This window comes from Melanotaenia boesemani, chromosome 4 (genome assembly GCF_017639745.1).
Source record: "Melanotaenia boesemani isolate fMelBoe1 chromosome 4, fMelBoe1.pri, whole genome shotgun sequence".
NCBI lineage: Eukaryota > Metazoa > Chordata > Actinopteri > Atheriniformes > Melanotaeniidae > Melanotaenia > Melanotaenia boesemani.
In genome coordinates, this window is record NC_055685.1 from 22,945,601 (window position 1) to 22,968,269 (window position 22,669).

The following is a 22,669-nucleotide window of genomic DNA, read 5'->3' on the forward strand; positions in this document are numbered from 1 at the left end:
TGTCAAATGTGGGTCCTAGACTGCCAAGAAGTTCAATGTAATGATTTGCAATTCATTTAAAACAAAAGTAAAACTGGAAACAGCACAAACACAATTTATGCAATATTATAGCTGAAAAATCTTTATTAAAGTTATGACCATTTAAAATTTTTTATACATTTTACAAAAGTTAGAGAAATGAAAAGACCCATTGTTGTAGTTTTGAACTTTGAATCTAACTTTTAACATTCTTGTACATTTTTGCCAGGGCTCGAACTGGGGCTTTCGGGGAGCCTTATTTTGGCACGTGCACCGCAGCTTCACACGTCATGTGCACTCGCATTTCTATTAGTGCACGTAGTGCAGTCAAAAATATGGTTACTATTAAAAAAACTACTGTATGCAGCTTGTTTAAACAGAAACATTGATGGAGTGTTCTTTAACCACAGAACCACAACGGACAAACAATGCTGGCTGTCCACGGTGCTGAAGGAAACAGAACGGATCATCAGCGTTGCTTGGAAGATTTTTAGGGTTCCCCCAAACGAATCAGCTTAATCTCTTTAGGGGAGCTCCTCTGCCTTTCAGGGGAGCCAAGCTCCCCTTAGCTCTCCTGTAATTCGAACCCTGATTGTTGCCACAGGATAAATGATTGTTTCTTTATGAAAAAAAGAACAAAGGGTAGCTCAAACTGATATACAGCTGAAATCCTACTGTAGGATGTTTAGTCATTATTTAATTAAACTAACAAACACTTTTCCTGGAATTGTTTGAAATGAACTGAAATTTAATTATAATACAACAGTCATCAAGTCGATGACTTAAAGAAAAACAACTTTCACTCTTTAAGGAAACCTCATTTGTAAAATAAATACACGATAAAATAATCTTTAACATTTTATCTCAAGGCACTTTGTGAGTTTTGAATGTTAAAAATACACAAAGCAAATAAAAGATTCTTCTTTTCACACATGTAACCAGTATAGTGTCAGCATATACAGATGCAGTTATTTGTAAACACTGTATATGCACTGTGCTGACAACAACCTGAGGATTCCAAGGCCCATAACCATTATCGACAACAAATATGTCTTTAGACTTTGAGAGCTTAAAGAGCTTTCACAGTATATACTAAACTTGATCATCACCAACGTCTACTTTTCAGAAAAATGATGGGAAACATACACAGGCTTCAGAAACCACTGTAAGAACGACTGTGCTGTAATACACAACCCTGCAGCGAACTGACTGCAGTCACAGCTTTAACAGTTTTGTTCTCCTGGTTCAGTTTGTTTCTTAAAATAGGATAAAAACAAGTTAACTGGTTTATAATTTGCATTGACTGGTTTTGCATTGCATGAAGTTCTATTAGAACAATCTGACATTTTATTTGCAAAATGCAGTTGACACTTAACTGCTTTCACTGAAACAAACAAAAGTGGCTGTTTGATGTTATTTTATGAAGACCTTCTGCTTTCAGTGGAGTGTTTCCATTTTCCCTGTGTTTACATTACTCTACCTCAACCAGATTTCAGGTCCAGTACAGAGTTTGACTCTGAGCTTAAATATGTGGCTTTTTTATTGGCCAGTCAAAGAACTCCAGTCAGGGAAGCTGTCAATCTCTCCGGTCTCATTTACCAGCTGGTTTCCATGTTTCAGAGTCAGTTTGTAGCGTAGACGAACCATCCGCTAAAGTAAAAACAGATATATTAGAGAAACATCTGAAATAGTTTGAAGATAAACAAGACAGGTGTGTTGAAGGGAATCCCAACAGAGAGGACCCTGATAAATAGGACTTAATGTGTTCTAATTAACCTCTCATGCTGAAATATGTTATGAAGACACATGAAATGTGTTCATTTAATATGTCATTGTACAGAAGGGATGGGAGTGTATATCAGTTATGTTCTCCAGGATGGATGTCAGGATGTCAGCATTTCTATTTATTTTTATTATTACCTCGCCAAGGCAAAGGTCGTGTATTCAGCAGCGTTGGTTTGTCTGTCTGTTAGCAACATAACTCAAAATGTTAAGGCCAGATTTTGATTACATTTTCAGAAAATCTCCCAAATGGAATAAGGAACAAGTGATAAGATTTTCTGGGGGGTTCTGATAAGCTTCTAACTCAAAAATAATGTTGGTTTAAGATTATCAAATGGTATCACCCTAAATGTGTCCAGAATCATCCTACATTATAAATGCTAAATTTGCTGGATGCTTTGAAATTTTGCACAACACCTGCAATGCATCTCTACTCACATTCTGAGGATTAGCTAACAGGATGACCTGTGAAACTGCAGGTGGAGACAAGAGCGGGTTGTAAGGAGGAAGGTTTGTCCTGGAGGCAGGCTGAAGTTTCACTTGCATGGTCTGCAAGACAGATATTGAAGTAAGAATAACCAGCGTGTTCAGTTTCAATATCAAGACACACAAATATGAAACAATGCAAGAGACAAGATTACAGTAAAAACTATTTAGAAGCAGTGGTTCTTCAAATTATTCCAACCAACAAATCCAAGACCAATATTTACATTTACAAAAATATAATTTGAGAAAGAAATAAACAAAGCTCCGCATTTAAGGGGCTATAATTCATGGCAGATAGGGGCGTAAAGATTAAATATACAAATCACAACCTAGTTTAAGAGTTTTAACATTAAAAATATACTTGGATTAATATTCAGGCCCATGGATCAATTCAAATGTGCCATAAATTGACAACCTGATTTTAATTAAAACTCCACAGACTATAGATGGTGCATATCAATGTGCATCGATGAGAAGGTGAAACATAGGAGTGGGTCTGCACCATTTCAACACAGACACATACTGGCTATGCACTGAATGCAGTCACTGAATGGCCCATTCAGATCCACCTGAAAAACGCATGTACGCCCTTCATTGTTGTTCGAAGAGTAAAGATGAACTTATGTTAGAAAACTAATGTTGACAGTTTTCAATGCATCATCAAATAAAGTTTGAAAAATATTTGAATTTTATAAAAAGGAAATAACATTGACCAAAAGTCTCTAGAGCTTTGATTAAACGTCTCAGTAGCACAGCAGATCTGGTAAACATCACAAAATAAAGATGTGAATATTGAAGACATCTTCCAACCATTATGTAGCCACAACACTGGAAAGTTAAAGGTATTACAACATATAATCATATAATACCCAGTAGAAATGTAGCAAATAGTCTTATAAGGGACTTACACACATCCTTTGATGGATCATCTCTACATAGCTAATGAAAATGAGAATTTAAGGAGAAAAATTTCGTTTGGCCACATGTCAACCTGGGTAGGATAGGATTTTTGTTACCCTGCATGTTTTGGTGGTTGAAGAGACTTTGAAAAAAAATGTATATGTTCCGCTCATTCAAAACATTCAGCCTGTCTTGTGAGGATGATACAACGATAACTCATTTTGAAAACAGCGTTGTGACCAGTTTGTTACCTTTGGAACGGCGACTTGAAACATGAAATCTTTCACATCAAGGGCAGATGTGTTAACTGTGGATATGACAATCACAGCCACACCTGGATGACCAGGTGGACAGTCCCTGGCAAAATGAAGTGACACATGGATTCCGGCCCGATTGTACACTGTGACTGGCTCCAGCAGACCTACCACATCAAGAAACAAAAGTTAGAGAAGACTTCTATTGGCTTCTATTGAGCAACAAACTGACAGATGATCCAAGTTGTGTGTAAATTGCTGTGGATACTAAAAAATGAAAGTGAAGTTTCCTACAGCTGCAAAGTGCTTAAAGAGGTCTTCCAGCCTTAGGGGACATACTGGATTTGATGGTTTCCAATGGTACGAAGACATTCTTCAGTGACTGAGAGAGAGAAGAGTTCTCCTCCACTTTCAGTGGAAATCCAGAGACTTCATTTGGTTGTTTCAGTGACGCTGACTCTGTGAACTGCTGAATGTGAGGCAATGACCTGAGGGGATAAAAGAAAATGATAATCTTAGTCTCACTATATGGTTCTCGCTCTAGGTTTCTTACAGTGACATAAGAGCAGGTTCATAAGTTTTCAGTGAATGGCATGGAGTGAATAAACCAGGCTGTGCAGTGCTGTCAGCAGGTGGCAGTATAGGCTACAAATACAGAACTGTAACAAACAAAAATGGTCTCTAAATTTGATACAAACTTTTGATTAATTCCCTCACACAAAACCTGAGACTTTGGCCCTGCAAGAGGGGGAAAAGGGATTTTTTTAAAAATGTGATTATTTCCTCATATTGGCAAATATTCATCAAAAACACAACATGAAAGCACTTGACAGCAACATGGCACTGCCACTGGTTCTGCAAGAGTAGAAAACACAAAAAACATTGCCGTTGAGGTGGGTGTTTGGCATTGCACAATGTAACAAAATGGATAAGCAGGTTCAGTAAATTTCTGTTTACAACCTGAAAAACAAATGGTGTAGAGACTGTCAGCAATGTAATCTATGTGAGGTATTGAAGGTTTTTATTCTTCACTCCTGCCCTTTCCCCCTTTTAAATGATCAGACATCCTCACCAAGTGTTTGTTCCATTTGATGAAGCACTGCTTCCCATACATCCACGGGCTCTCAGCAAAACCCCGTTGCCACCATTCTGCTCAGCATTCGTTATCTGGGTGTCTTTGTTAATCTAAATAACATGAGATGTTTTGTTACAACAGTCTCCAAACTAAACACACTCTCAAATCTAACCTTCAGACTTAAATCCAAGTCTTTAGTTTAAGCTTTAAGTCTCACCTGCATAAGTTCCTCAAAATAGGATTTTGAATTCTCTTCAGTCTGATTTGAGACCATATTATCAAATTCTGTAATAACAAAACACATTATTACATGATGAAAAAAATTTATCAGACTTCCAAATAATAAACAAGAGGATACAAAAGCTAGCCTACCTAATTCATTTAGGTTCTGCTCAGCCTCTGAGAAGACAGGGTTTTCCAAATGAGAGTAGAAGATTGGTGAAGAGGATTCAAATGTAGGTGGTGAACCAGCTTTTCTGTGGGACTGCGGAGAATCCAGTGCTGACAGATCGATTAGGTGGTAGCTCTTAATTTCTCTATGGCTTGTAGAAGCTAAACAAAGAGAAAACAAGATCAAACACAACACAGCCAAACAAAAATTTTCCAAAGAGGCTAAAGACATCAGGAAAAACAAAATGAAGCCTACAGATATTTCTACTTGTGATTTCTTCACTTCTACTTCTTGTTTTTCCTCCGTTACACTCTCCTCTCCCAGTCAGGTCTTTGTAAGCATTCACTACAAGCGTTAGCTCGTCATTTGCTGCCAGGATCTGTGCCAGAGCTGCATCATCGTCCATCGTGTTGCTGGCCAGCCGAAACAAGCTCGGCCTCAGCCGGTCACATTTCTCATACAGAGCCTATAGTTGTAAGAGAGGGAAACAAATTTGGATGCCTTCATCTTTTTAAATCACACTTTTACATGCTGAGGATTTATTTACTGGCAACATATTCTGTTGGTTTGAATGTCCAAAATGTACTTATATTACCAAATAAGTTTTACACATACTCTGGCTTTGCAAACCCATTTTTAATGTTAACATGTATTTTAAATAGTAAATGCTCTGTATTTATATAGAGCGTGACTGTACCTGGAATGATACCCAAAGCGCTTTTACATCATACATCACATTCACACACATATTCACACACTGATGGTTTGGGTGAGGATCGAACCAGCAACCCTCAGGCTACAAGCTGACCGCTCTACCTTGCTGAGCAACGCCGCCCCAGTTATGCACATTTTGTGATGTCATCAAATTATTTGAGGATCAAAATTTTTTGATCTTTAAATGTTTTTAAACAGCTCTACTTATTTAAATGATGAACATTTGAAACAATCAGCAATGTCTCCTCTTAATCCCACAAACTGATCAGCATTTTGCAAACATAACAAGGTAGAGTCAGAACACCTTTTATTTACACATGCAAATAATTTGAGTTTCATGTTCCAAACATTTAAAACTCTTAAAGATTCAAAATGAAATATTTCAGATCCCACACCTTTTCTTGTAAGAAATTGGAAGCAGACTGGAAAATCTTTCCTTTTTTTTCTGTCAAATAACAGCCAGACTGAAGATTAATAATGAAATAGCAGAAACACTAAGCAGAACAAAGAAAATTTTTGCCAACTTTAGTTTGGGGTGAGAAACTCATGTGGAGCAACTGACTGACAAGAATGATCAAACATAAGACAGCTGGTTAGCAGCTACTGAACAAAAATAAAATACCGTGTCTGCTGGCTACACATAAATCAGTGTGTGGAGAAATGCTACAAAGTCCCTTTTACACTTGTCAAATAACACTCTAAGATCCACAAAAATCTGGCTCTTGAGTTCAGTGGGAAAGTACTTTACATCAAATGGGAACACAAGACCAGAGTGTACATGCTAATTTTTACTGAGAATGCTGCTATCAGGACAAAAAGAACTGGGCAAATTATTTTTATTTAATCTGTACTGAAGGCAACGTCTTACATGGAAGCTCTGAAACTGACTGCCACAGAAATGAGACTGATGAATGTATTTGTTTTGTTGTTTTCTTTTTTATGGTCGAGGCAACTGAATGTTTATGACTGATGAAATAAAAAGAGCCAAGTGGACTTTGTGCCTGAGAAACTCTCAGCTGCCCGCTGACAGATAGAAAAGCATTTTCATCAGAGAGAATTTCCTAAATACAAAACTCAAGACTCCAGTCAACTTAGTAAAGGAAGGCTATTTAGTGTTGTTGAAAGACAAGGAGTGGCTGTAAACCACTTTTCCGAATGGTAAACAAAACCAGTGATTTGAGGTTGGCTAAGATATATTAGCATTGTGCTGGAGTTTCCTGGCAGGAAAGAAACCAGTAGGAGGGAGAATAATAGCACACTGTATCAAACCTAAAACAAAAAACAGGAATATTCATACTTTGGAGGTTCAATGACACCGTACAACCTCTCTTTAACTTCTTTAGAGAAGGAAATATACTGTGGTAGGACACTGAGCCTCAAAACATGTAAAAACGTTGCAGGAGCACTGAACAGATACAAACTAAGTCCAAAGAAGACAAAAATAACATGTTATGGACTTTCCTGCACAGTCACATGACCTTACACACTTGAAGATTGAGATCGTAAAACATTCCCAGCATCACAAGATGCTTTGGAGCATTGTAAATTAATACTGGGACTATAACAAATCATTGTTCTCCAATTATATGCATCAGCTGAAAAACTGGAAGATGAGTGACGTCTAAAGCAGTTAGTAATTAGATTAAATTAAAGCAATCACAGTATTTCTAGACTTGGCCTCTCTCCATTTTCTAGTGAGTTGTTTGTCCTTATAACATCCAACATACCTTCACATCATCACTGGGTTGCAGCGAAGCTCCAGTAGCTGTGTTCTGGTTCAGTAGCTCTTTGAACTGCTTAGTGCTGCTCTCCACCTCCTTCAGAGTTGACTCCCGCTTCAACACTTTCTCAGTCTTTTCCTGCTCCTTTGCAGAGAAAGGACAATTCACACAATGATGACTGCATTCGTGGAAGGATGACCAGCACCACTACAGCTCTCCTCACCTCTTTAATGGTGCTTTTAATGAGCCTGTTAGCAGTTTCCAGGTCCTCTGGACGGCCACTCTTAAGTAATCTTGCTAACAGCTAATAAGACACAGAGATGTTAGCAAGATGAAATTTGGTTGATATGCTGTTAGATACCACCACAAGAACTCACCTTGGCCTTGTCCTCCTGGTCGAACACAGACTCTGTGGTTCTTTGTGGAGGAGGAGCCATAATAACAGTATCTGGCAGTTTGGGGTCTTTCTTTACAATTCCTAAAATAATAAGAGAAAAAAATTACTTAACTTTTGAAAAGAGGTCATAATACCAAGGAATTGGTTAATTCATATCAGGGTTTGATGTACCTGTAAATAATACACTGATTCCCAGTTATAAATTAAGCATTTCTCAGAATAGTGGTCTTCTGAGCATGGACTTACAAGAAGATTTCAGTTTTTATCTGTGTTATTCTGTACCTTGTTTCTTCAGCATACTGTAGGCTTCCTGAATCTTGGGTTCCTCTTTAAGCCAGAGCGTCCAGCCATAGAGGACCTCCGTCACCCTGTCTTTAACTTTCTGTGGAGTCCATGCACCAAAGTACTGCTCAAAGAAATGATACTTGAATTAGAGCCAACGTAGACAAGATTTTACTTAGCTAAATCACTGAACTTGATATAAAAATACATATAATATCTCATAAAGGATTTTAACTTCAATTTTCTTTTGCATCTTAAGTTATTTAGTAATTTTTTTATGTATTTACCTGATCTAGATTAAAGTGTTTAATTATATCCATGATACACTGGGGACTTATCGTCTTTTCTTCAGTTTATATATATTTTTGTCCATTTAAAAGTACAAAAAGGTCCAAAGTGAATTATTTTCTACCTGAGAAGATGCTGTTTATTACCTACCTGAACCACTTTGCTCTTAGTCCAGAATCTTTTCTGTTTAATTTATCTAAATTGGTATTAAAAATTTGGACACTGTGTGTCTAGTGGTTCATGTGGCATGTAATAAAAAAGTAACATCTGCCTTGCACTCTATGATATTTTCCAGAGCAAACCATTTCTAAAGGACCCCCATAATAACATTGTGAACCTGTAAATGAGCACTATCAATCAATCAATCAAACTTTATTTATAAAGCACTTTTCATGCTGGGGCAACACAAAGTGCTTTACATGAAAAATAAATTTATGCATATTAAAACAACAACAAACTACATAACAGAAAAAAAGTTAAAGTTGCACGCACGAACATGCATATATACACACAAAGCAGATACAACCCCCCTCCCCCTCCCCCATTCGGCACATGACTCCTTGATTTCTTTCTCTGTACTAAAAGTAGTATAAAACACTAAAAGTGATAACCATCTGGCTTGATGTTGCTGTGAGGAACTACACTATAAGCACTATTATGCAATTTTCAAAAGTCCAGTTTGGCGATGTCTTGTGTCTCTTTTTTTTTCGTACTGATTTAACATTTTTCTGACAACTTGAAACAAAACAATAAAAGAGTGATTTATATTTGTAAGACTGCACTGCAACACTTTGGCTGTTTGGCAACACTTTTATAGTTTGAAAACATCGAGCTATCCCCGGGGCTTTGGTAAGAAGTACCTTTGGTGTTAAGACTTTGATGAGTTCATTGAGAAAACGAAACTTTGCAGCCTCAGTGTGGAACCTCTTTCCACAGTTGTTCATACAAGCCTCAAGAACCTGGAAAGCACCAGAAAAACAGAAAGTAACTGATACAAGAAACTGAACAATAAAAAATGAAAGAATTTTTTTTGTTATGAAGAACAAGATAGATGGAGGCTGGTTTCAGTCACTTAATGTTTGTCTAACCACCCTGAAATATCAGATGATATGAGGCACATGACCCTTTAAAAGTTACATTTCATGGCAAAATCCTGATTGAAGCTTTCTGTCAAGACATCAAATTGTGCAGTGTCACAGCAGATTTAATCCTCATGCCCTCTTAGTCATGTGGTTGAAATTAAGCCAAGCATTAGACTCACAGGACGGCCTCCCCCAGGGTTAAAACAAAGACATGCTTTTTTCTTTATTAAATTGATTGTATATTGGAAGTTACTATGATAAATCCAAAGTATGACATTTAACACAGTACATGTAATAAACAATTAGATAATGTATGTTTACACAGAGAATGAATGGATGAATGAATGAATGAATGAATGAATGAATGAATGAATGAATGAATGAATGAATGAATGATGTTAACATGCATAATCTATATTTTTATGCAAGTAGTCTGGTTACTAACAGTGAGGGCCTGCAGAGCCTCTTTCTCCTGTGGGGACTGAATCTTATGGGCAAGAAGACGAATGGCAACCTGTGGCCTGAGGACAGAAAATATTAAATTACATGAAAATGCCAAAGCTGACTCCAAACACCTACACTGTGCTACAGTCTTAAAAAAAACAGGACTTTTGAATTCATCCATACTGACAAGGACAAAGATACAACAGACTTCCTCCTCATTCTTGTCAGTTATGTCTTCTCAAAATGGTGCAATTTACAATGGTTGCAACTTGTGCTGCAGCTTGCATGATGGATCATAATAAGAAAAGAAACTATGCTCGATTTACCCGTCAGTCTCTTGGTTGACAAGCTGGTAGAAGTGCTGAATAGAATCCCATTGGTCCTCTTGATTATTTGGGTCGGTGGCCTTATCTGATATAATTAGACAATAGAAGCAGGTTCAAGCACAAAGACCAAATATCTAAAAAGAAATAATTAAAAGTATTCAAAGTACTAGAGAAATTAAAGTATGTAATCACAATCAGTAAGTTATATTTCTAGTAAATGTAACACAATGCAAAAAGAATGCATATAAAAGCTAAAAATAATTATTTCAGTGAGGCACAGTGTTTCAAAAGGTCTCTTAAGTCATTAAGGCTTTCAACCTTCCATTTAGTAATAATAATGTAGCTGTAGCTGGTATTATCTGGAGGTATATCTAGCAAGTCATGGTCTGCAAGAAGACCTAGACTCAGTTGAAAGGAAATTGGTTTATGTGGTCAGAAACAACACAGGGAACACTTCATACACACTTGATTGGTTTGAATTTTAGTCGTATCGTGCCTCAGGGACTGTTTTTGTTGTCAATAGAACTGGTAGATCGTGAGATTATAAAGGACTTAGAAATCGCAGTCAAACCAACAGCTAAACAGCTGATACCTGAACACGGCTGTGTGTTCAAACAGGACGTTGACCCCAAACAATGATCAAATTTAGTTAATATTAAGCTTTTGGAGTTGGGTTTTCTGTAATAAGTTCTAATCTTAGCTGATTAATATGTGGACTGTGATTAGAGTCAGAAAAGCTGCAAGTCTTTAAAAAAAAATGGAAAACTTTCAAATATTAGTTGTGTTTTTCTGTGAGTCTATAAATAGAAAAACTTTTGGAAGAAAATAATTCATTAGTCTGACAGCACTAAAATCTTAATTTGTAATTTAATTTTCAGCTTCCCCGGGTGCTTTGTGGCAATCCCTTTTTAGTTATGCATTATCTGTGGACATTTGTATAGTAACTGCTTAGAAATTAATCAATTTAAAGCTGTAAAGCAGATGCATCTGTTGGGGTTAAAATTCTGAAGAGGGAGAGAGAGAGGGGGGTATAGCATTTATTTGTGTAGCTAAATTTAAAAACTCACTCACTCACTCAACTGCTAGTAGACATAGGAAATTATATTAGTACGGAATGCGCGCACACCTAACAAAACTCTGACAAAACCGCTCACCGCTTCTCAAGCACGCGCCAAGCTAAGCAACTTCCTGTTTCAGAAATACTTCTTGCTTAATGCTAAAACTTATTTTCTGTGTAAGCAAAAACGTTTTGGTTAGCACTGCTTCGCAAATGAAAAATATATCCTCGTAGCAATACGTTTATATACTCGCCTTACGTGACGGGTAACGCTTAGTTAAAGGAGACCATTAGTGGAATAAAGTGAAGAGTTTCAAACTAGCATTTCGTCGCACCTAAAATAAGCTGTTATAAATTACAAATAAACTTATTTTTGTTTTTAAATCGGAGTTCACTTACTGAGCCACGAATCAAAAGCTGCCTGACTGTCACCGCTCGCCATTGCCGTTCGTCTGCTGCTGGACCAGAGATCGCTGCTGACCAGCGCGAGCCGCTGCGCGACAGGGAAGGTGTCAAACTGCAGCTTGTTTATGGTGACATGTGACACTCACGCCCCGTCAGTCACACTTCTGACTGTCACGCCCTAAATTCTACACGCCTGAGCTGCGCTGACACCATAGACTGTATGGCTGACACTGCATTATACAGCTTTTTTTTTTTAAAAATCCAGCTTTTTTTTAAAACATATTTTCAGTAAACTAAATTTGCATGCTTTTCATATTAATAATAATTTCGCTAAAACCAGCCCTGAAACAGTAGAATGATTTCATTCAGGGAGTCCTGGTTGGACCACAGAACTGAAATGCTTCTTATAAATTATTACAAGACAAATTATAATGTGATATATGTCATATCTGTGTTTCAGCTTTAGACCACATTTGTGTGGAATTTTTATTACGTATTCTCAGTATTTTATGCTGACAAGTTTTATTGAACTATTCTTATTGTACGTGTCTTACTTGTACAAGACTTCTATTAGGGTTTGATCTCCCCACTTTCTTATGAAATACCTAATTTGTAACCAATGAAAGATCAATGAGAGGTGAAGTACAGGCTAAGTAAAAATGAAAAACCTCAAAATGTACTGTGATACCTCCAAAGTTGGTATTCCAGTAGAACACAGGAATAGTCCAAACATGGCACATATTATAACACATAGCCACACAAGTACTATGGTCAGCCTACCTACTGTGGTACATATATCCTGAACTATTACCATATAGTCTGCTGACTCGCCCTTGCACCTATAGACAGTGAAGTTCACGAACACATGGTTATGCTGTTACATACATGTGTTGTTACATTATATGTACCATAGCAACATCTCTTAAGGGGCAACAAAAGCGAGGCTAAACTATTCCCCACAACCCTCTTAAGAATCATTTGCACTTGTAGTACTCAAATACATTTACATTCACTTGCCAGCACATGGCAAGTACTAATTCCTAAGTCACTGCACATTTCAGGGATAAAGACTTCAAAAATGTATTAATGAGCATCACTTGAGTTGTTACTCACCCTAAAGTCCATGCTCAATTGAAGTTCATCAGTAAAGAAAAGTAAAAAAAAAAAGGTTGAGATCTAATTTATTACACTGAAACTCTTTGCAGCATTACTTTACTTATTATTTTGACAAAGTATGTTAATTGTTAGCATTAAAACTATTTTCAATGTTGAATTCAACAAATAAGCTTTCAATGGTCTATGATCAGATAAGTAGATGTTAAATATTAATAACTCAATATGTGTAGCATGAAAAAGAAATGGATAATAAAATAAATTAACAGAAGTACTTTTGTGTTCATTTTCTGTGTTAATCTTTCATATTTAAACTTTTTTTCCCTCATGACTGCATCAATACATCTGTAATCTAGAGTTCGTTAAAACTGATTTTTCTCAACTAAGGCGCTTTGCATAAAAAAATACCCAGGTACTTCCCATCAGTCGGTGCAAGCAGTCAGGTGGTTCTGTAAAGTTTCGGACTACTGAACAAAACCAGATCATGAAGAATTAGTTCTGAACTCTTTTATAAAATATTTGCAACAATATGAGTAGTATTCAACATATAAGTTCATTTTGGCTGTGGCAGAATAACCACGTGTCATGTATGTAGTTCTCATCATACAGGCAAAAGTCCAACAACAGTGGATCTCTTCTGGCTCCAGTCAGTGAGGTGGATAAAAGGAGATCTCCTTCAACTAGCATCTGAAAGCTGCAGAAACTTTAGGAATCGATGTCTGATCTCTGCAGGACCCAGAGACACCATCATCTCAGCAACACTGGGACCTTGCTACACGACAGAGGGGAACAGAGGATCCACGGGTCAGTGAAGTAACAAGACAACCAAACAGACGCAATCAGAAACAACTTCCTTAAACTGTGCTGCTTCCTTAAATATGTGCATTTGTACTAAGTCACACAGTAGTCATAACTATCATTTATAAAACCCTATTTAAGAGTTTACATTAGTCATGGACAAGGACAGAAATAAAAGCATGCACATGCAACTGAATGTCACCTGAATGCTGCTGCAAACATTGAAAACTGCTGATGATCGGGTTAAAAAATACTATTTTAGAAATAAATTGAAGAAATGGAAGTAACCTGAAAATAGGACTCAAGGATGATCCAGGTTACTCATGGTCCAAGAGATCTTAAAATACACTGCCTGGCCAAAAAGGTGGGAAAAAGCAAATAGGTACGAGCATCCTACTGGATAATTACTGCTTGGGTGATTATCTCTCAGCTGGCAACAAGTTATTTACCCCCAGCTGATGCAATGAGTAGCTTCTCATTTGTTAACATCTAAGGAGGTTGCAGAAACTACTAAAATTGGGTTAAGAACTGTCCAACAATTATTAAAAACTTGGAGGAATGTGGAGAACCATCACCTTCTAGGAAGAAATGTGGTTGGAAAAAATTCCTGAATAATCTTGATCTGCACTCACTTAAATGTTTGGTAAAATTATATAAAAGAAAAACACCAGTAGAATTCAGGGCTATATGTGATAGTGAAAGAAAGAGAATTTCCACATGAACAATGTGAAGGGAACTCAAGGGATTGGGACTGAACAGATGTCTAACCACAAGAAAACCACTAATCAGCGAGGCTAACAGAGACAAAGGCCTCAATGTACAAGGGAAAATAAAGATTGAACTCTGTTGCAATGGAAGAAGGTCATGTGGTCTAATGAGTCCAGATTTACCCTGTTCCAGAGTGATAGGTGCTTCAGGGTAAGACAAGAGGCAGATGAGGTGATGCAGCCATCGTGCCCAGTGCCTATTGTATAAACCCGTGGAGGAAGAGTGTGACCTTGTTGTTTTTCTTTTTGGCCAGGCAGTGTTTAATGCAAACCTACATAATACCAGTGTGGTCAGTCTCAGAGATTCAGATTGAAGCCTTTCAGTTGTTTGGACATTATCCATTAGCAGGAACAACTGACTCAGATTGGCAGCGTTTTGCTTTTTTCGTTTTTGACCTTATAAATCGCATTTTTAACTCTGAGTTGATTAAGTAGGAGCTTTTGGATATTTACAAAAAATAAATAAATAAATAAATAAAATGTCTAGTAAAATAGTGAACCACTGCCACCAGAAACACCGCTGAGGTAAGCTCTGTTAAGTCTCAGAGATGTATCCCATAACAGACTTTGTTTTTTTGGATTGTGGCAGATTTTGTTTCAAATAACTCACTACCAAATGAACAAAAGCAAAAGATTTGACAGCGGGTTATAAATTAACTTAAATCAACACCTCAGTTGCATACCTCCACTAAAGTTGCAGTTAATATAAATATGTGTGCCCACTTGACTGCAGACCAAGTGAATCTAAAATATTGTCAATTCATTATTTTATCTGTTCATACACTTGTTTAAAAAAATTGGCAAAACATGTATCGATAATCCTACGATACGTTCCTGGATACGTTTGAAATGTGTAAATTAAATTAAAGTGCCCCTGCTGGAAGGCCTTTAACACGTATATGACACGGACCATAAGTAATACATTTTTTTGGAGTCTGACTCTGCCATCATCAACACGAGATCTTGGCTAAACATTGATGCAGCTATCACCAGAAACAAGTGTTGTGACATAACAGAAGCTTAATGAAGCAATGTTCCATGGAATTAAAGCTAAAAGTGGAACAAGAATTTAGAGAATGAGCCTCTTTTTTCTGGCTAGTCTGTGTAGAATCTTTAACACACAGCTTAACAACTCTGAAGTGTAAAATCTGTTTAGATCAAAATAAACTAATTTTTTGTTTTGTTTATTTAAATACTAATGACACAAATGGTTAGTAAGTATGTGAAATATTACCAAGAGAAAACAAGCTTCCAACTTTTATAACTCTTTGCTCATCAGGCTAAGGACTTATGTATTAATGTGTTAATATGTGACTCATGAATAACAGAGCTGCTCACCAAGTCTTTGGTTAAAGTAACACAAGGTTTTCAAGTTTAACTCCATGAAAAAGAAATGCAGTTGGAGCTGCTATAAGACACACAAAATGTTTGTACCTGCAGCCCACTGAGAGCCAGACGTAAGAGCTTCATCACTTCTCCGTACTTGGTGACTTTAGTCTGCTTTGCCAGAGTCTTCAGGTCTTTACTGAGTCCGCCCACCGTCAGCTCCTCATCTCGTTCTTTGATTAACCTAAATGTAGACATAAATGTTCATAATCCTACTGAAACACTATAGATGTAAGGCAAATTAAAATGTCCAGTTGGAGACTTCAAACTATACAGACTTCAGCACTAGTGAAGCAATGAGATGGGCCTCTGGAGTGAGTGTTGCCACCTGCTGGCTGGAGAAGGAAGGACGCACCCACAAGTAAGCATAAGCTGGGCTCACAAGCTCCTTCAGGGAGGATACATGACCCTGTTAAAGAGAAGAGAAGATTCTCAAAGTCATTTGTGCAGGACAGTTTCTTTACATATAAAAGACACCATTATCAAGGGACAAAAAATTTAAAATACCTATATGCCACCAAACCAAAATCTAGATAATTTCTACAGATATTCTGTTAACAGACAGAATCACAGGTATAACCCCTGTGATGCAGAGTAACAATGGTTCAGGGTTTCTCTTGCCTGGACACGGATCACCAGGGCCCCTCTCTGGAGCCAGGTCTGGTAGTGGGGCACAGAGGCTAGCGCCTGGTGGCTGGGACTTTGCCCATGTGGCCTGGTTGGGCTCAGTCCGAAAGGGTACAAAGTATGATTGGTGTCAGAGCTTGGTCCACATTGCTGGCAGTGTCGGATTTGTTTCCGGTGAGGTTTAAACTCAGCTAAGGTTGACCTTTGTCATCAATTCTGTTCATAACTTCTAAAGACAGAATTTCTAGGTGCAGCCAAGGTGTCAAGGCAAACCAATTTAGTGGCCTAAGGATAGGGTTGCTGCTTTTCTCAGATGATGTGGGTCTGTTGGGTTGATTGTGCTATAATCTCCAACTATTTGCAGCCGAGAGTGAAGCGGCTGGGATGAGAATCAACCCCTCCAAATCCAAGACCATGGTCAAGACCATGGGGTCTTGCTCACAAGTGAGGGAAGGATGGAGCGGGAGGTCAATAGGCGGGTTGGTGCGACGTCTGCAGCAAAGTAGACTGTGCATCAGTCTGTCGTAGTGAAGAAGAGTGAGACTGCGAATACAAGTGGCCGAAATAAGTTTCCTCTCCAGGGTGGCCGGGCTTTGCCTTAGAGATGGAATGAGAAGCTCTGTGATCTGGGAGGGGCTCAGAGTAGAACCGCTGCTCCCCCACATGGAGAGGAGCCAGATGAGGTGGCTTGGGCATCTGGCCAGGATGCTTCCTGGATACCTCCCTGGTGAGGTGTTCCAGGCTTTCCAGCTGGCCTGGAAATGCCTCGAGATCCCACCGGATGACCTGGCAAATGTAGCTGGGGAGAGAGAAGTCTAGGCTTCCCTGCTTAGGCTGCTGCACAACCTGACCCAGGAGAAGCAGCAAAAAGAAGGATGGAGGGACTCCGTCAACAAGTCCAGACCAAAAACAGTTCAACTAGTTTCATGACCTCTGTATACGAGAATACTAAAAGCAATTTAACAGCCTTATAACAGACTTATATTTTAATACGGCTACCGCTTCAAAACTAAAATAAAACTACAAATACATTCACTATATAGAGATGCACATTCTGTACCAGCCTTCACAAGGAGAAATGAAAGATGCTACTGTTCCTAAAAATAAATAAAAGTTGATCCTCTCTTTGATTGCTGTGCTTGGTTGCCTGTTGTTCATTTTGTAAACCTCAGCTATGTAACACACCAAAGCAACTTTCTACGTAAGCTCTCCTTATATTAAAATTTGCTGTGTAAAGCTTTTATTACGTGTGAGCACAATGAATATACAAACACACATTTATAAACATTATGCTGTGATTACCTTGCGGAGATGCAGAACCCGCTTGATATAATCCTCATGTAGCACTTCTTTGTCCTGGATCTCTCCTGTGTAGGCCTGCTGGATTTGCTCCTGCAGGTCTTTTATCAAGAAATGACACCGCTCCTCATCTTCGATTTGCTGCTGCAGGTGGATTCTGCCGAATTCACAAACAGATCAGTCAGTTCTGATCCCATAAATGATGCTCAGGAAGAAAGAATAAAAAATATTTCTAAAATAATCTTTTAACTTTTACACTTTACTTTTGTTCTACAATGATTTGTTCATATTGTGACAGGCCAGGGTCTGAGATATTTGTTCCACTGGTTATTAATTTTCATTTCATGAATCAGTTCAACTCAACTTGCAACTTGTTAAACAATATAGTGGCTTTTTTGGACTTTTTGTATATTTTTTCAAAAGCAGGCCCACCTCCTCCAACGTAAACTAGGAAGCTAGAAAGTACCGGATAAAGGCTTCTGGTTAATGTAGGATTTTTCCATCTTGAGCAACTCCATGTTTTTTGTGAGCAGACTACTAATCCTTTAATAATTCCTCTGGTTTAAAATGTGGAACTCAAACCTAACAAAAACTAGTTTCAGAATTACTTGGGCGACCAAACCCTCACACTTAAACAAGGGAACCAAAACTGAAACTTATGATGAGGCCATTTTGAACCCCATAGCAGCTTTTTGGAGTCTCCATTTCAGGGAAGCCATCCCAGTGCTAATTCTAGTTTTATGTCTCTCTTTATAAAAAGACTTCTATCCCACATATGTGATATATTTGATGGAAGAAAATCTGAAAATTGTAGAGCATGAGAGGTAAAATTAGATGCACACATTGGTTCTGCTAACATAAAACAAAAAACGATTAATTTCATCACACAGACACTAAACAATGACTTTAAAAGTAAAGTTAATGGAACATTTTGGCCTGAAGGAGGCACCAGAAGAAAAAAAATACACTGTTAACCAGCACAGTTGATGTCTAAAGAGTGGAACAGCTGGTTCAGCTCAGAACACTCACAAAAATTTTAATAGGTCAATTTGAGTAGAAGTCAATGCAAAGTGTGCACGGTGGAGGATATCATCTTCATTTAAAAAGTAAGCTGTGTCTAATGGTTTTCAAATCTCACTGCAGCAGTTATCGATCACCTAGAACACATTGTGTTCCTCAACCTTGTGCAAACTGGTGAAAGCAGTTGGTGTATGATTCATTTAATCAGTTTCTCATAGCACATGCACAAAGCCTGGTCAAAAAGGTTATCAGGACTGGTTCTTCTATTATTTTTCATTGATTGCTGTTTTTCTCATATGTCTAGAAACACAATAAAAATACCTGACAGTAAAAAAAATGTTATATTTGTCTTCACTATCCTGGAGAGAGGCATTTAAAAATGTACAAATAGAACCAAAGCTTTGAAAATGTGTAGATTCCCTATATTTTTTTATTTATTTATTTATTTTTTAATGCCTAAACAGACTGAGACAAAACATAAAGTCCATGTTTGACTTACCTGTTGAACTCTGGTAGTTTTTCCAGGTCTAACAAAGCAGAATGAGTTGTGATCTTTGAAGGATTAAACTCAGAAATCAGTTCATGTATCCTCCGCCCCATTCGATTGGCTATAGATAATCATGAAGACATCACAATTAGTGTTATTTATTTCTACTTTGTAAACGTTTTTGGAGCTGACCTCAACCAGCTGTTTCAGGCTTTATCCTATTTCATATAAAACTTTCTGTCATCACTCACTGTTGAATCCAGACCCGCAGTTGGTTGTGATATCCAGCAGAGCCTCTGGTAGGACCCCATCTCTCTGGAAGCTCTGAATGAAAATGTCCCCCTGTCGCTTCGACAACTTACTCCCATCTTTATTCATCAGAAGTGGCAGATGTCCAAAAGTGGGCGGCTGCCATCCAAGAGCCCGATACATGAGGAGATGTTTAGAGGTGGAGATGAGCCACTCAGATCCCCGCAGTACATGGCTGATCTTCATGTAATGATCATCTACTATATTGGCGAGGTGGTAGGTGGGAAAACCATCAGCTTTCATCACAACAGGGTCACCTTCCACCTAAGATAAGAGGACAGAGTATAAAACAATTCAATTTAATGGAAAGGCTGAAAATTAAACAAACAGCAGATGACTTGCGTCAGAGAGCGAGCTCTGAGGTAATTATAGGACTTTAGGTAAAACTGTTTAGCTGGAAATGCAGAGACTATATCAAAACTACACAAAAAAACAAGCTCTGACTTTTCTGTTTGACTCTCTGATTAGTGGTAGTTTGATGCTCTTTACACCCAACTTGATGTGCAACTTTTCTAAGCAATACTTTTTAGTACTGACCCCTTATAAAGAGAAAAACCACAACAACCCTGACCTGTGCCACCTCATGACGATTCCATCCAAAGATCAAATCCTGAAAAGGCTCAACGCCAGCTTCCAGACGAAACCTGATCACATGCGAGAGTCCCTGAGCCAGCTTTTCCTGGACCTGGTCAGGTCGCAGGTGGCGACACCGATTGTCATACCTGTGAAAACAAGAAAATAGTCAGCAACTTGACTGTGACAAAAATCATGCATATTTTTGCGTGTTTTCTTCAGATGCTAAGGATTAGTGTGGGAAAAAGTGAGTGCATTCATGTTTTTGTTACCTTGGAGTCTGCCCAGCTCTTAAAGCCTCTTTTTTTAGTAGTTCCAGCCTCTGAGGGCTGCAGAAACAATAGTAGGCATGTCCACTTTCAACAAGCTGCTGGGCTATTTGATTGTAGAGCTCTAATCTCTGAGACTGCAGGTATGGACCCAGTGCCCCCCCTCGACGAGGGCTCTCATCTGGAGGTATACCTTCAGGAAAAGATAAGCTTAAGTAGTACACAACATAGCTTAGCATCAAGGATGTTTTAAAGATTCTATTAATTATGATCTTTGTGCACTGATATTGTTGAACCATGATCCAGTAATGATTCTCCATTTAATAACAAGCATATTTAACCAAAAAACAAAAAAAAGGAGTGTTTTTGACTTTACAAATTTATAGTGTGAAATTTAAAAAAATCATTATAATTGTGATTATCGTAAAATCATAATTATTTCTTTGAAAATAATCGTGCCAAGTAAATCTATAATTGTGACGTCTCTAGTGGTTGTTTATGGTGACTGTAGAGAAAGACCCAGCTTACCAGCCCACTCCAGCATGTCCTCTATGGATTCTGCAGCTCCTGGTACCAGTCTGCTTTGATCAGTGTCTTCCAGTCGGAGGACAAAAACACCTTCATACTTTTTTGCAAAGATATAATTGTAGAGAGCAGTTCGGAGACCTCCAAGGTGTAAGAAGCCTGCAAGATAAACCAAACGTTACAATATCAGGCTGCAGAGTAACTGAAGGTGTTGTTGGTTTCACATCACATAAAGGTTTAAAAACAGCTCATTTTAGGTATCAAAACAACAAATGACACTGTGACAATTGACAGAACACTGAGAATCAAGAGTAAAGTAGCAGAAAGCATGTCAAGTATTACATTTCCTGCTGCAACTTGTAAAAATTATCCCCTAGAAAAGAAACATTAAAAGTTTCTCCTTTACCTTACTTCAGATAAAATTAGCAGCTGTGCCTGAACTTGTGCTGACTAACAAACATTAATCAGATCTGAATGGCTTATAAAGTTGACTCCCCCTAAAAAATGTACCCAACCAAACTGTAAAAAGAAAAAAAAAGATTCATTTTTATTGTTTATATATTAACACCTGAGATTTTCAGTATAACGTTTACTTCTGTCCAACATCAACACAGAACACATGCTCATCGAAAACTATTCCAGACCACAATTAAGCATCGAAAATATATTTAAGGGATTTTAAAAGAGGTTCAGGAATTGTCTTGATCAAAATGTAAGTTAATGCTGCGTATCAATAGCAGCTTCCTTCAACCTATTTTGCTTCAAACATAATTGACAAGAATATAAATAACATGTCACACACATCTTACACGTTATTTCTATCAAGAACGTGCGACAAATTATTAGAAAATAAACCACGAAAACAGGATGAATCACACAACCCATCCAGCCATGGAGGAGCTTACCTGTGGGACTGGGAGCAAACCTAACCCTCACTTCGCCCTGAACCGTCGAGCAACATCTGTTGATAGCGGCATGCTGCCGGAGTCCAACCGGTCTGTCTCTGACTGCTGTTAGACACTGAAATCCTCTGTGAGACACCAGAGTGCGCAGACAGCACCATGTGTAAGATTTGTGGCAAAGTGACATGGTGCTAAAGCTTGTTAAAACGAATGAATCACGGGTGACACGAGCTTTCTCTGTAGTGTTTTCATTCTACTAGCTTGCTAGTCAGGTAGCAGACAATAATTACTGCAACTGCACTTCCACACACGACAGCGAACCCACAATAAACTCAACAGAACTACATCATTTTTCTTCTCGTGCATCGATGTTTGGGTCAAACATGAGTACATTTCTTTTTCGTCGACACCGGAAAGCAAAACGAGTGGCTGAAAATGGCACACACGCGACACTGCCACCTAGCGGATGGTCTTCCCTTACGGAAGAAAAATATATTTCTCCGTGTATGTGGAATCAATATTAACTTTTTTCTGATTTGATGGATATTTGATATAATTTCATAAAATTTTCATCTATTCGGGCTTCATCAACTAATAATAATTAACAATTAACTGCAAAAGTTAGTCAATTTTGTAATGGTAAATATATATTGGAATATATTGAAAAATATATTGAGCTAATATATTAAATATATTGTAAAATATATAAGGAATTGCTGCTTTTCATATATTAGAAAATATGTGGAGAAATATATTTACTTGTATTATGCAAAATGTTAATGAATGAATGAAATTAATGTAAATGACATAACCATTTTTAAGTTGTACTTCTATAATATTTGAGGTTACATTTAAAAATTATGTTTTGCACCTGATTTTCATTCTTGTATTTAAAGTTAGTCTTTTCATTTCATTGTCTCGTAAAAATAGACAAAGGGAAAAAATTAGGTCTGAACAATATGGGGAAAAATC

General features: G+C 37.8%; 2 protein-coding genes across 3 annotated transcripts; both read right to left on the reverse strand.

The window, feature by feature from the left end:
• Positions 1–100: 100 nt before the first annotated feature.
• Positions 101–11,764, reverse strand: LOC121638278 (ADP-ribosylation factor-binding protein GGA3-like). Of its 2 annotated transcripts, XM_041982964.1 has the most exons (16): positions 11,617–11,763; positions 10,161–10,245; positions 9,836–9,911; positions 9,169–9,267; positions 8,021–8,144; positions 7,719–7,819; positions 7,565–7,645; positions 7,348–7,485; positions 5,162–5,372; positions 4,888–5,067; positions 4,733–4,800; positions 4,513–4,625; positions 3,780–3,928; positions 3,438–3,607; positions 2,239–2,349; positions 101–1,668 (listed from the first exon to the last, which is right to left on the reverse strand). In XM_041982964.1, exons 1-16 carry the CDS (start codon positions 11,657–11,659, stop codon positions 1,558–1,560), a joined length of 1,860 nt encoding a protein of 619 aa, XP_041838898.1. In that variant the 5' UTR covers positions 11,660–11,763; the 3' UTR covers positions 101–1,557. The 2 variants fall into 2 exon arrangements, with proteins under 2 accessions (XP_041838898.1, XP_041838899.1); XM_041982965.1 differs by lacking the exons at positions 101–1,668; positions 2,239–2,349 and having other exon boundaries at positions 3,489–3,607; positions 3,735–3,928; positions 11,617–11,764.
• Positions 11,765–13,227: 1,463 nt separating this feature from the next.
• On the reverse strand, positions 13,228–22,123 carry ears2 (glutamyl-tRNA synthetase 2, mitochondrial). The gene is made up of 10 exons (XM_041983794.1): positions 21,701–22,123; positions 20,799–20,954; positions 20,274–20,463; positions 20,000–20,150; positions 19,371–19,692; positions 19,132–19,240; positions 17,616–17,769; positions 15,965–16,095; positions 15,735–15,870; positions 13,228–13,507 (listed from the first exon to the last, which is right to left on the reverse strand). Exons 1-10 carry the CDS (start codon positions 21,882–21,884, stop codon positions 13,412–13,414), a joined length of 1,629 nt encoding a protein of 542 aa, XP_041839728.1. The 5' UTR covers positions 21,885–22,123; the 3' UTR covers positions 13,228–13,411.
• Between the last annotated feature and the right edge of the window lie 546 nt (positions 22,124–22,669).

Coding starts and splice junctions, on each gene's coding strand:
- ears2 (XM_041983794.1), bottom strand. CDS start 21,884: ATGTCACTTTGCCACAAATCTTACACATGGTGCTGTCTGCGCACTCTG. Junction 15,871..15,964: donor ATTGCTTCACTAGTGCTGAA/GTCTGTATAGTT, acceptor GTCTACATTTAG/GTTAATCAAAGAACGAGATG. Junction 13,508..15,734: donor TGGCTCTCAGTGGGCTGCAG/GTACAAACATTT, acceptor TCTGTCGTGTAG/CAAGGTCCCAGTGTTGCTGA.
- LOC121638278 (XM_041982964.1), bottom strand. CDS start 11,659: ATGGCGAGCGGTGACAGTCAGGCAGCTTTTGATTCGTGGCTCA. Junction 8,145..9,168: donor TCAAAGTCTTAACACCAAAG/GTACTTCTTACC, acceptor TTCTTTGAGCAG/TACTTTGGTGCATGGACTCC. Junction 1,669..2,238: donor TGTTAGCTAATCCTCAGAAT/GTGAGTAGAGAT, acceptor TTTTTACTTTAG/CGGATGGTTCGTCTACGCTA.